At 37.6% G+C, this 14,066-nt stretch overlaps 1 protein-coding gene across 3 annotated transcripts in view; it reads right to left on the minus strand.

The window, feature by feature from the left end:
- Nucleotides 1-13,653, minus strand: part of BANK1 (B cell scaffold protein with ankyrin repeats 1) — a 320,699-nt gene extending 307,046 nt beyond the window's left edge. For 2 of the 3 annotated variants that reach the window (XM_027543970.1, XM_027543969.1), the window contains exon 1: nt 13,308-13,651. In XM_027543970.1, the coding sequence (XP_027399771.1) occupies nt 13,308-13,377 (70 nt within the window). In that variant the 5' untranslated portion in view covers nt 13,378-13,651. Of the gene's footprint in view, nt 1-13,307 lie in introns of all 3 variants that reach the window. The other variant, XM_027543971.1, reaches the window with a different exon arrangement.
- Between the last annotated feature and the right edge of the window lie 413 nt (nt 13,654-14,066).

The raw sequence follows: 14,066 nt of genomic DNA on the forward strand, positions 1-14,066 counted from the left end.
TGCTATCTGAATATCAACATCATAAACACAACACTCCAAAATACTCTTATCTTAGAATTCCCTAGGTTCTTTCCCAGTTCCATTTCATCCCCACATTTCCTCCTGTTTTCTCTGGCACATCCCATAATAAAAGTCCCACCAGGAAAGTCAGAAATAATCATAAGAGAATTAAAAAAATCAGCAAGTTGTCTGTGCCCTACTTAGCCTGCCAACACCATTTCCCTATCTATAGCCCCCTCCACTTTTATTTCTATGATAAGCCTCCTTCCCTTCCGCTCATTTCCAATGTGGTCAACAGCAAAGTGAGAACTTTATTTATCCAATGGGATGAACAGAACTGAAGAAAAAAACTAAAAAGAGTGCCATCAATCTCTGGTTGAAAGAACTCAGGAATCTCAAGAACTCTTTGCCATTTAACAGGGATGATAATTTTTGTGCAAAAGAACTTACTTCTCTTCCAGTGTTGTGATAACAAAGCATACCATGGTTAAAAACATTTATGAGACAATGGCTTCAAGGAAATTGAACAGACACTGTTAGTTGCAGAATTTCTCAGGCTATTTTAATGACCTAATATATATATATATGATATATATATATATATCATATTTATACCTATACATATATATTATATACCATTTATATATAAAAACTTATTTCACCACAGAACATCTTTTTTTCCCAAGGAATATATATGGTATGGAGTAACAGGGGAAACACAGCATTAAAGGAACGAAGCTCGGAAGTATGAACTCTTTAGATTTTTGAGGCATTGACCATCAGGTAAGAGAGGTATGAGTCGCCCTTCATAATGTCCCATGTGGCTGCTGACCTACCTGCCTTGCAGCAACCATGACAGTCATCAATCACAGAGTACCTGCCTGCTTCAAGTACTACTACACGCTCTTTCCTCATTTCATTGTGAGGTACAGAGAGGTCTTGTAACAGAGTAACTTAAGGTCCTATGACTAACTACTAGGTGATTCTGCTGGGCTTTGAATTCATATTGAGGAGTTCAGAGTCTAGATTTTTATATGCACCAGACCAGAGAATTATTCTAAGAGGTCATACAATAAAATACTACATGTGAACATACTTTCTAATGATTCCTCTATGTTTTCACAAGGAGAGCAGAAATGAAATGGGTTTTAACTGCTAGCTTCTCAGAAGGCTGGCCCTCATAAAAGTAATAGAAAAGCTGTCCCTTTCTTTCCATAATTACAGGAACTGTGGGTTACTCAGAACTAGAAATTTGCTTTGGGGATCCTTTCTGTTATTCTGCTCACCCTTAGATGTCTAGGTGAAACACTGTATAGATTTATACCCTATAAGGAATACACTGCTCAGACATAATTTAAACAATTTCAAATATATCGCTAAAACATTACCTGCACAACTATATCAACTATTATTTAATTACATGATGATATAAGAAATGCCTTCATTGCAAAACTTCAGAGGCTGAGTCAACTACACTACGGTCCAGTTTTTCTGTATGTTCCTCTGTCTTCATAGGGCTGGGAGAGCAGGAAGTATAATATATGGTATAGCTATGAACAAAGTCTCCTTCAAGAATAAAGAAATGAAAGTTTACTACATTTTTATTTTTAAAAATATGATGCTTAAACAGAATTAAATTCTCAAAATGAGAAAAATGTTCTTAACCCATTAACTATTTTCCCTGAAGACTACATAGTATTCATATATAGAACCATAGCATTTATTTTCATAACAGATCACAGGTTTCTTCAAGTTCACTTTGGAGTGAAAACCCAGAGAAACATGTGTTTGAGATATTATACTGTTTAATGTAGTGTTGAGAAAAATTAAACAGGAGAACTGAAAGAACATTTATATGAGGCTCTCAATCCTGAGATTCATATGTATGCGACACCAGAAGTGTGAGAATGAGCCATGTAAACACATTCCTTCTAATAAAAGTGCAAGTTGAATGTAGCTTATGCTGAATATAATATCGGCCATTTGCTAAGCACCTGTTATGAATGCTCTAGGTACTCTACACACAGAATTATATTTATCATCATGAGGCTATAAAATAGGTGTGTTACCCACTCCAGATATAAAAGAATTGGATCCTAGATACGTAATCAGCTCAAAGTCACACAAGTGACAGATCCTATATCTGAGTTGACACAGATTGAGTGCCAAAGAATTGATGCTTTTGAACTGTGTGTTGGAGAAGATTCTTGAGAGTCCCTTGGACTGCAAGGAGATCCAACCAGTCCATTCTAAAGGAGATCAGTCCTGGGTGTTCTTTGGAAGGAATGATGCTAAAGCTGAAACTCCAGTACTTTGGTCACCTCATGCAAAGAGTTGACTCATTGGAAAAGACTCTGATGCTGGGAGGGATTGGGGGCAGGAGGAGAAGGGGACAACAGAGGATGAGATGGCTGGATGGCATCACCAACTCGATGGACATGAGTTTGAGTGAACTCCGGGAGTTGGTGATGGACAGGGAGGCCTGGCGTGCTGCAATTCATGGGGTTGCAAAGAGTCGGACACAACTGAGCGACTGAACTGAACTGACTGAACTGACAGATAATCAACCCACAAAGGTGAACACAACTTGCAGCCTAAGTTATCTTGTCAAATAACATGATCAATTTTAACAATGTAAAACTGGAAAAATGTATGGGAAACAGGTAAGAGATTGGGAGATTAGTTTGGTCTATAATACAAACAAAATTTTTGATAAATTTTAAACTGAAACTCTATACGTATGTCCAAAGATCTATCAAGTTCTTTTTAAAAAGGAATTATGTGTCTTTTTTTTCATTTTAACATCTTATTCAGTTTAATACTAATAAAATATTAGATATTTTCCATCTCATAATTTCAGTGCAAAAGTCACATTTTTCCAATTAATGATTCAACTGAATTAATGAACTACTTTTGTGATAAAATATTATCTGGAAAGACATCTCAAATATAGAAAGTAATATCTTGTTACATTTTTTCACAGAGGCACATCAGGAAAGTTCAATCTTCATGTAACTGCAATACGAGTGAGTTGAAAGTTTCCAACTTTGTCAACTGAATTAAATAACCCAAGTTACTATATACTTATTCTGAAACCTTGGACCTTTTGGACACAGAATTTTCTATCCATATTAATCCAACAGAATAGTTAATAACATTTAATGTTGATTGGCGCTAATGGTAAAAAAATCTGCCTGCAATACAGGAGACACAAGGGACTCGAGTTCAATCCCTGAGTCAGGAAGATCCCCTAGAGGAGGGCATGGCAACTCATTCCAGTATTCTTGCCTGGAGAATCCCATGTACAGAGAAGCCTGGCAGGTTACAGTCCATGGGGTCACCAAGAGTCTGACATGACTGAGCAACTATACTTACACTTAATTCCCTAACTTAAAGTTCTTTCTGATTAAAACTGCTAGATGGCTTTCTATTAAATGCTTCTAAAGTATGTGTTACACAACATCCCAATTATTTCATGGGAAGGAGAAGTGGACAAAATCATCTTTAAATGCAAGTGGAAAAAGAGAATAATAAATATCTGCTGCTGCTGCTGCTAAGTCGCTTCAGTCATGTCTGACTCTGTGTGATCCCACAGACGGCCTCCTACCAGGCTCCTCTGTCCCTGGGATTCTCCAGGCAAGAACACTGGAGTGGGTTGCCATTTCCTTCTCCAATAATAAATATCTATTAATAGCCAAAAGAAAATTATGGAAAAGGCGATTTCTTGGGAGAACTTTCCTTAGCAGAAATTGGCTTGGGAATAAACAAAAACATGAGTGGAACAGAGAATTCAGAATGCAAATTCCCAGATACATGAAACTTTGCTGTATGCCAATGGTGGTATTTCGATTCACTTACAAGAGTAGGGTTCATTTAATAAATGCTTTTCTCAATTAGCTGCCCATATTAAAAAAGAAAAACTTAAGTTGGATTTTAGCCTCATGCTATACACAAAAATAAATCCCAAGCATACTACATGCAACTATAAAAATTAAAATCTTAGAAAAAAATACAGAAAATTACAATGGTCACTGAGAGATTTTTAAGACTCCCCTAGCCAAGACAGGGAACAGAACTGTGAAAGAAAATATAAGTGTATTTGAAAAAATGAGCATTAAAATATATTCAGTGGCAACAAACACCATAATCAAAATCATTTAGAAAGATTACAATAGACTAAGAAAAATATCTGTGATAATAAGATACAGTTTAAATCTTCAATATGTAATGTGACCTCACAAATTATTAAGGTAAAAGATATAATAGAAATATGAGTAAATTATATGAAAAATGGTAGGTAAATTTTAGCATTTATACTATTTTAGTATTACACTATGATTTAAACATTCAAATAATACTATAATGTCATTATTAAAATACCTCTGTGGGCAATCATGAATGGGGAGAGGGTCTCTTTAAACTATTGGAGGAAGTGTAAATTATGTTAGCATTGTTCATGTCAGATATTGGTAATATTTCTATAACAATATTTCATAAGAAAGAAACCAAACCTTCAACAGATTTCATTGGGATTTTTTGAAAACTTAGAGCAGTGCTATCCAACAAAAAATACAATATAAATCACAAGTGCAAATCCCATATGTCATTTTAATTTTTTAACAGCTATATAACAACAAATAAAAAGAAACAAGTGAAATTATAGCAATATATTTTATTCAATCCAGTAAAACATGTAAATCAATATTAAAGTTACTGAAAGATTTTACATTCTATTTTAAATCTTTGAAAACTAGTGAGTGTTTTTACATTCACAGCACATCTCAATTTGAACCAGCTGTATTTCAAGTGCCCAAGAGCCACATGTCTAGTTGATACAGTGTCAGGCAGCACAGTATAGTGTTTTTTGCCCATCAACAGACAGAAAGTATGTAAGAGTTCACTGATCTGACATCATAGAACAAATCTGCATTCAGAGAATACAATTTTTTCAACTCACTGTCATTTATTATCAAAATCTTCTGTGACACAAGTAGTATGTAACAGGAACTGCCCAAATGTATAACTATTCCAACTTGCTCGAATGTGTTTTCACTTGGCAACATTCAGTTACTTGATTCAAACAGGAAGAATACAGTTGGATAGACTTATTCAGGGCTGGAGTTTAATCAAGCAGCTCTGACGGGAAAAAAGGGGGTAGAAGTTGAAGCATATGCAAAGATATGACTGTAATAGTGATGCACTGATTCAGATTTGGATAAAAAGGAAGGGATGATCAATAAAAGCAAAACTATGGAATAATCCAGCATGGAAATAAAGGTTCAATACAAAGAAATATTCATTATTTTCCATTAACATTCATGCCTAGAGAGAGAAGGAGATGGGGAGGGGGAAAGGGAATGAAGGAGGAGAAAGAAGGGGGGAGAGGAAGAAGAGAGGCACTCCAGAATCATGGAAGAAGAGAAGGAAAGAAGGAAGGGAAAGGATGAAACAGAATATTTAAACACATAAGAAAATATCTACATTAAAATGTGTTCATAATGAAATTTATGGAACTTGTCTCTGAACCTTTTCATAGGAAAAAATTTCCTTTGGTGTAGTGCTATCAGCTTTTGAGTACAAATAAACCATTACACTAGCACAGATCTTAAAACAAAAAACAAATACACAAAACCCTTTCTTTAACCCACATCTCCTGCAGTGGCTACTTTCTTTCTGCATACTGGAGCCAAGCTTTCAAAAGTTGTCTACATGGTATCCACATCCTCATCTACCTTCACCCTTCAACTCTCATCCCCTCTCCTAAAGCTACTTAACCTCTCTCCCTACAGTCATCAGTAAGTTTCATGTCAAATCCATCAGCTAAATTTCAGTCTTCAATTTACCTGAACTATTCAAAGAATTTCAATCCGTTCACCACTCCTGCCTCCCCAAAACATCTCATTCTTGAATTCTTGCCATTATACTATTTTCCTCCTTTTCTTTTTAGCCTCTGCTCAATCATATAGGGTAACTCCTCTGTCTCTATCAATATATAAATTTTACTTTATGTGGTTCTTTATCCTGGGTCATCTTTTCTTTCTACTCTAGACACTTCTTTTCTGCTATCTTATTTACTGATGCAATTTTAAAGACTGTGCATACCTGTGCTCTCAGTCGTGTCCAACTCTTTGTGACACGGCTTTGTGACTAGGCTCCTCTGTCCATGGGATTTCCCAGGCAAGAATACTGGAGTGGGTTGCCATTTCCTTCTCCAAGGCATCTTCCCAACCCAGGGATCAATATATATCTCCTGCATTGGCAGGGAGACTCTTTACTAGCTGAGCCAAGTACTTTCCCCAATTTTATATCTCTAGCCTGAACTCCCTTTCTGAACTCCATATCATAACATCAAATGCTTATCTGACATCGCTACCTGAGTATTTCTCATCTAGCCCAAATGTAACATATGCAAAATTGAAATTGAATGTGTTCATGCCCTTGCCATTTCTTCCTGCTCCTTCAGTCTTTTCCATTAGAGTAAATGACAACTTACGACCTTCCCAGTTTTCCATGCCACAAACCTACCATTGACTCTCCACATCTCTTTCCCCCTCAGACTCTGTATCTACTACAACAGCACAAAAAGCATGTAAGTAATAGTTCTCAATAAACACGTCCACTTCTCCCTTTATTTTACTTTTGGATAAATTCCTAATTGTTCAAAAACTTCCATTGTTGACTTCTTCCAATTAACTGTACCAAAAGCACCTCACAAGATCTTTTATTTTTTTCAGATCATAAGCTCTTTTTATTTTCACCTTCATTGATTCAGAAGGTGATTTAGAAGAAGAATAACCTTTCACATGATCTTATAAAAACAAAAATCTAGTCATGTTATGCTTCTGTTTTAAAATGCTTCAGTATCTACTCATACTTAGGGGACTTTTCATACAGGCTTATGTAATTGAGTTTCAGTTTACTTTTCCAGCTTCTTCTTCTGCATCTCTCCCCTTGCTCATTAGAAGACTGACTGTAACCTTGTTAAAATCTGAAAAATTGTCTGTCACTCAGAGTCTCCTTCCTTCACCTACATCATTACACTTAATTGATCACACCTGAACTTCATTAATTTGTGTCTATCTCTCCAATTTGGTAAGAGCACACTGAATTCTAACCTTGTTTTCCAAGGCGATCATTAACACTATTAATAACGTATCATCTGTCACCTAATGAGGATACTAAACTTCCTACTCGATTACTACAAAAGATCTTAGTCAAGGACCGATCTCTGAAGTAAAATGCTGATTACACTGCTTCAGGTTGATATTAGCCCACTGATAGTGTGGATAAAGGCTTCACAATGGCCTGTCAGTGATGCTATTTTTTATCATCTGCCAGGAGGATTGAGATAATAGCTTGTAAATTATGCTGGAGGAATTTTATAATTCCTCTTTCTTTTTACTAAGATAAATGTCATAAGGATCCTCTTTGTGTGCCTCAATTTAAACACATTTTAAAAGTTTGTCAGAAACAGCATGCTACAAACTTTTCATATAAGTAAAAGCATTGTATTAACAAAGCATAAAAATTCTATTGCTAAATTTTATAATTAATATAATTTTATAACTACATAATTCAAAACTCTAGACTTCATAGTGCTTAACTCATAATACTAACCTTTGAATGAATTATTTCCTCACCAACTATAGAGACTTCAAGTTTTCAAACATGCACCATAAAGCTAGAAAACTCCAAATATTTTTATCTAGAGGACTCACCAGACTCACCTCACAAGGCACTCTATTTTTAGCACATAAAAGGAATAGATCTAATTCTGATGATTTTTAACTTTCAATAGAAGATTCTTAAAGATTGCTTTAACAATAACAGCAATTTTCTAAAAGAGGAAAAGCTTACAGGAACAGGAATGGCAGTGTTTGAGAAATAAAGGTATTCTAACCCAAACTCTTTTTTTCCTCCAAAAAAAAAAGAAACTCATTCAAACTAGTTCATATAAAGAAAAAGTCATTGCAGGATGTCACAGGCATTTCATGAACAGACAATATCAGAACAACAAGAGCAGCGGGGTCCTACACGACCTGCAAATGGAAAGTCAGAAACCAAGACTCTTCCCTCTGTCTTTCTCCTTAATTCTCTCTTCTAGTCTTTTGTCTAATTACCCATCTTCCACACGAGTCAACTAGTTGTCATTCTCTATTGTATGTCACCGAACATTGACCTTCGACTGCTAACAGTCTCATTATCTATTGTTTGGAAGGAAAGAAGGGCTTTGTTGAATCCAACAAATCTTTAAATGCCAGACAACACACATCACTGGCCATTAAGCAGTCAAAGGACTGGCTCCAACAGGGACCCAATAGTTCACGAATTACATTAAAACTGTAGTTGTCTCCTGAGATTTCTTAATTACACTGGTCTTCTAAATCTAAATAAAATGTGATTGGCCAATGTAGAAAATGTGTACATCTTAAGGATTCTTCATACAGTCACAAGAAATACTCTACAATTTGTCATTCCAGTGCCATGATTTTATAGAATCTTACCACTTTGATGTGATAAGTTTCTACATGTTGAGGTTTCTCCACCCTGCACCCCATCCCCTAAAAAAAGACTTTAATAGTTTAGAAAACTGTTAGGAAATGAAAGGCCACAATGAATTATTAAATGTTTTCATATGATTATATGAAACAACATAACTTCTTGTCCAAATTAGGTGCTAGTCTTCTGACATGCTCACCTATCAAAGTAATGTGATATCTCAATCACATAAATTCAAAGTAGAAACATAATAAATGGTAGCTACTAAAAGGCAAAAATTTCAAGTAGTCTGAAACTATATTGTTTTTCTGCAAGTTAGACATGATCCTACAGATAAATATGAACAAAAAGGGAATGAGACCATTGATCTTGACTGAAGGATGAGGTTGACACCTCAACCTAGATCATGACCAAACAAAATTAGGCAAATGAAATTCCATGTTAAGAATGTCTCGTGCTTTTCAGTATGTCTTCCTTATTAAATGGAACACATAAAAATGAAGCAATGAGAATTACTAATATGAAGCTTAAAAGAAAAGGAAATATGACACATAATTCATATGATAAAGCAAAACTTGAACTGGATACAAAGAAAATCTTATAAAAAACCACAAGGCAATAATGAATTACTTCTCATGATTACAAAGAGAAGTAATCTTTCTGGATTATCTCAATCAGAAGCATTTGGAAGCAGCAAAGAAATCTATGCCTAATGGTAAAGGTCTAAAATGTTCATTATATTTCTGAGTGAAAAATAAATACAAGAGTGAAAAATAAATAAATCCATACAATATCTGTTATCTTCACCACCTGAACTATTTCAGTATCTGCAGTAAAACATAGATACCATTCTTTATATTTAAAATAGGAAAGAATTACAAGACCATATAACAACTCATTTTTAAATAATAACTTCTAGAATATTTGTCCTTCCTATTCTTATTTCATATACATCTCCAAAATTATTGTAAGATATTCTATAATATATATATATAGAAAGTAATAAAATAGCAACTGTACCTTAGATGATCAGGTAGTGAGTGAAAGTTGCTTGGTGACCCATGGACTGTAGCCCACCAGTCTCCTCTGTCCACGGAATTCTCCAGGCAAGAATACTGGAGTGGATTGCCATTCCCTTCTCCAGGGGATCTTCCCAACCCAAGGATCACAGCCAGGCCTCTTGTATTGGCAGGCAGCTTTTTTACCATCTGAGCCACCAGGAGAGCCCTGATGATCAGGTAGCAGCCATTTAATTTCTTAAAACATGTGATTTATATTTGGCAGGAATGATATTCTTTACATTAGTTTGTTTTTAGCCCAGCAGTAAATATTTTGGTAAAACAGATCTTCTATCTTCTTATAATTTGATGAAATGTCCCACAATTTTACATTTGATGCTTACTTTTTAAACATACATTTTTTTTTCCTTAATTGGGTCATAATTGATTCTCTGTGATATGGAGAAATAATTCCATAATGATATAGCTCTCATTTTGTCCTATTAAATTCCCATTTTATTCTTTCTTGTAACTGCCCTAGTCTAATCAATCTTTCTTTTTTTTCTCATTGTGGATTCTTTTTTCCCTCCTCCTGGAACTATTAACTACACTATTTCCCCAAGATTATGACAATATCTTTCTATAGGAAGCCACACTCCCCAGTTTTATTTTTTTTGATGTGGGAGTTTGATGACTTCATCCTTTTAAGTTTTTCCCCAAGTCAACACGAGGCAGTTTCTCCAGAAGAATTTTACTTGTTACATGTAAATATGACACTATCAATCAATGACCAAAGGAGTAAAACAATAGCCAACATGTATTAGGCAATTACTATTTGCTATGGCACCTTGAAAAGCACTTCACATGCATTTTCCCCTTTAATACTCAAAAACAGTCTTTCAAATAAATGCTATTGTTCAATCCACATTTACTTTGTAACTGGGCAAATTGATATAATGATAGATTTATTTATTTATTCAAGATCACAAAGCAGATAAGCAATGAAGCTAGACTGGATTTAAAGCAGTCTGAGCTGCTGCTGCTGCTAAGTCACTTCAGTCATGTCGGACTCTGTGCGACCCCATAGATGGCAGCCCACCAAGCTCCCCCATCCCTGGGATTTTCCAGGCAAGAACACTGGAGTGGGTTGCCATTTTCTTTTCCAATGCATGAAAGTGAAAAGGGAAAGTGAAGTCACTTAGTCGTGCCAACTCTTTGGGACCCCATGGACTGCAGCCTACCAGGCCCCTCCGGCCATGGGATTTTCCAGGCAAGAGTACTGGAATGGGTTGCCATTGCCTCTCCAGTCTGAGCTGAGGCCATCATAAGTAGGGCATGATCATGATCGCCTATAGCACGTGTTCAGAAAGACATGGCAAAAAAAGGTTCCTATGCCCAATATGCTGCTGTATGCCTGAAATCCTAAGCAATTAAATATTATACAATTATTCCATAAAAAGAAGGCCCTGAGAGAGCACCTCTCTTTAAAATCTCAGCATAAATAAGCCTATCAGACAGAACCCAGAGAGAACCTTTCCAGCTTGTCTGAAGAAAGTTTTATCAGTCAGCAGAGTTAAATAAAGGAATCTCCCATAGTAGAAATCTAGATCACTGACTATGCTGGAAGATTGTAGTCGGAGGGAAAGCTTCAAATCCTCAAGAACTTTAGACACAATACTTAGACAAACTATCTTCCTCACAAACTATGTACAAGCATCTAGCATATGGTGAGACAGGACAGATGTGCTCTGCTTTTAACCTAACAATTCATCTCTGTCTTCATCAGAGGCCTCAAGTAATATTAATAAGAAATACAGAAACTATGGAGTAGGGAATATTCTATGCTTTAGTAAACAGTCTTTATTGAAGGTAGCAGTCAAAATTAGATTTAAACAATCATCAGTTTTGGAATAAAACAAAGAAGGAACTTCTCTTTTGGACATTAGTAGACAGTATCTAGTTACTTATAAACCAGAAAAAAAGAGTCTAAATGGAATTTTTATCCACTGTGCATCATTTTCACACTGTCTTAGTTCTGGGTACCATATTTTTCCTGCTTCCACTAAAGGACAAGTTGAACACTCTGATGGAAGATTATACAGTATTGTCATTACAAATACAAAATACACCAACTGCTGGAAATATATCTTCATAGGCATGAAACTGTTATTTACCACTTTAGATTGTGTTTGCCCATTTTACACTCATATTACTACACAACTCTTGGGGATGGGTAGGTAGAAGACTGTTGGTGAAATGATGAATGAGATCTTCAGATATTTATTGGTTATGGAACTGTGGGCAACTCACTCATTGAGTCTTAGTTTTCTCATGTCTAAAGTGAGGCAGTTGGAGTAACTAACCCCTAATGTGTCACATTTAGCCCAAGTCTATGATGCTACAGAGACACCTGCCCAAAGCAGAGAGAGAGGTCACACAAAAAGGTGTTCGTTAAAAAAAAAGAGAGAGAGAGAGATTAATCAGAACTAGTTCTTTTAGAAGACTATTCACATCAAGGAATGGCATGGGTTAATAACAAAAGAGAGCTCATTAGAAGTGTCATTAGCTGAGCCAAATAAGGAGGTAAATGAATCAAGTGAAATAATATTGTATTGGAAGGACCAAAAGAGATGAGGGGAAATGCACAGGAGGAACAAGAATACTCAGAATGAGACAAAAGGTGGTTTACATCACTGCAGCATTATTCATACTACCAAACACTTCAAAGCATTACTTGAGCATTAAGTGAAATAATAGTTATGTTTTGTCTAAACTGCTCAATCTAGAAGTTTGAAACAAATTGTAGCTGATTCTATTTAACAAAATTGTTCAACCAAAATTACAAAAGAGCTAACCTGCTCAAGGTTCAAAAGATATGGCTGGTTTATTTACTGAAGCAAGCCAAGATGCAGTCCATCAGACCACAGCTTTCAGAATGTCAGTGTTCACTACACAGAAAGTTAACATATTAAGATATCAGTTCTTTTCTTGTCATTTCCACTGCCACAAGTACACTTCCCATTTTAACTAAAAAGCAGTATTTTGAAACTCGTATATGAAAAAACACATTTCCCATAGCTAAAACCATAATTTAATTTTTTTAAATGCTAGTAAGCTATGAGAAACTCCATTCAGCAAATCAATAGAATTTCATTCAGATTTTTTATCGCTTATGTCAGTGTGTACATCTTCAGTACTCTTAATATGCAAGTGAAGCCTTTTTCTTTTTAATTTTCAAAACTGAACACTTTTTATATTCATTATACAATTCACAAATGCATTTGACATATTTCAAAAAGAAGTGAAAACAAGTGCCTTCACTTCCATTTGACCCGTAAATGCATTTATTTTTCAGACGAATTGACTGCTCTTCCTTTTGCGTTAGGAAAAGCTGTTTCGAGGACTTTCTGCAGAAAGTAATCTCTCTGACTAGCAGGTCACAGGCCATTTACCGGGTTGGATTCCGGGAGCCCCGGCAGGTAAACGGGCAGTTCTGCTGTAACATGTTGACAGAATTTTTAGGCTGATGTGTAACTGTAACACATTCCAAGGTGATTTTGGATACTAGAGGAGGGTGTCCCAGGTGCTCTGGAAAGTGCCAGCTACTTAGAAGTTGCAGCACTGGCGGTGGCGCGCTGCCCAGATTTCAAGAGTGCTTCCACCTGCTCGGGTCCGGGTTCCCCGGCCAAGAAGCCCGCGGGAGGCGCCGGCAGAGCGGCAGCCTGATCCCCCACCGCGAGGAGCACGGTCTCCGCGGGACCCCGGGGCCGGCCGGTCTCCCTCCCGCCTCCCGACCGCGCGCGCACCCACCTGGGGGCGCTGGGCCGCCGGCAGGCTGCTCGCAGCTCCCGCGCGCCCAGCCTGGCGCTGCTGGCAGCATCGCGGCCGCTGAAGCCCAGGCGCCTGGACGCGTGCCCGCCGAGCCCTGACTCTCCCGACCTGAGGTTCTCCTCGACCTGGTCTCCGGGCCTCGCTGTCCTCAGCCCGCTTCCCACCGCGGCTGCTGCTGCCGAGGTCCCGGAAACGCAGCCCCTGGGCGCGGGCCGCAGGGCGAGGGCTCACCGCGCTGGGCTCCCTGCGGAAGTGAAACTGCTCAGGGGCTCGCGCTGGTCTCCTTTTTAGGCCACTTTGGTTTCTTGTAACACTCCTCGGCGGAGAAGGCAATGGCACCCCACTCCAGTACTCTTGCCTGGCAAATCCCATAGGAGGAGCCTGGTAGGCTGCAGTCCATGGGGTCGCTAGGAGTCGGACACAACTGAGCGACTTCACTTTCACTCTTCACTTTCATGCAATGGAGAAGGAACACTGGAGAACTCCAGTGTTCTTGCCTGGAGAATCCCAGGGACGGGGGAGCCTGGTGGGCTGCCATCTATAGGGTCGCACAGAGTCGGACACGACTGAAGCGACTTAGCAGGAGCAGCAACACTATTTGGGCCTGTTCCCTCCTCACCTTTTCACTCAGGACGTTTTTAGAGCGAGATTACCTGTTCCTGTCGACTTTCTTGTCCCATTCAAGGGCTTCTGCGATGCCCCTTCTTCCTGTAAGAAATAGGGTTACCAGAACCAGAC

This window comes from Bos indicus x Bos taurus, chromosome 6 (assembly GCF_003369695.1).
Source record: "Bos indicus x Bos taurus breed Angus x Brahman F1 hybrid chromosome 6, Bos_hybrid_MaternalHap_v2.0, whole genome shotgun sequence".
NCBI classification, from domain to species: domain Eukaryota; kingdom Metazoa; phylum Chordata; class Mammalia; order Artiodactyla; family Bovidae; genus Bos; species Bos indicus x Bos taurus.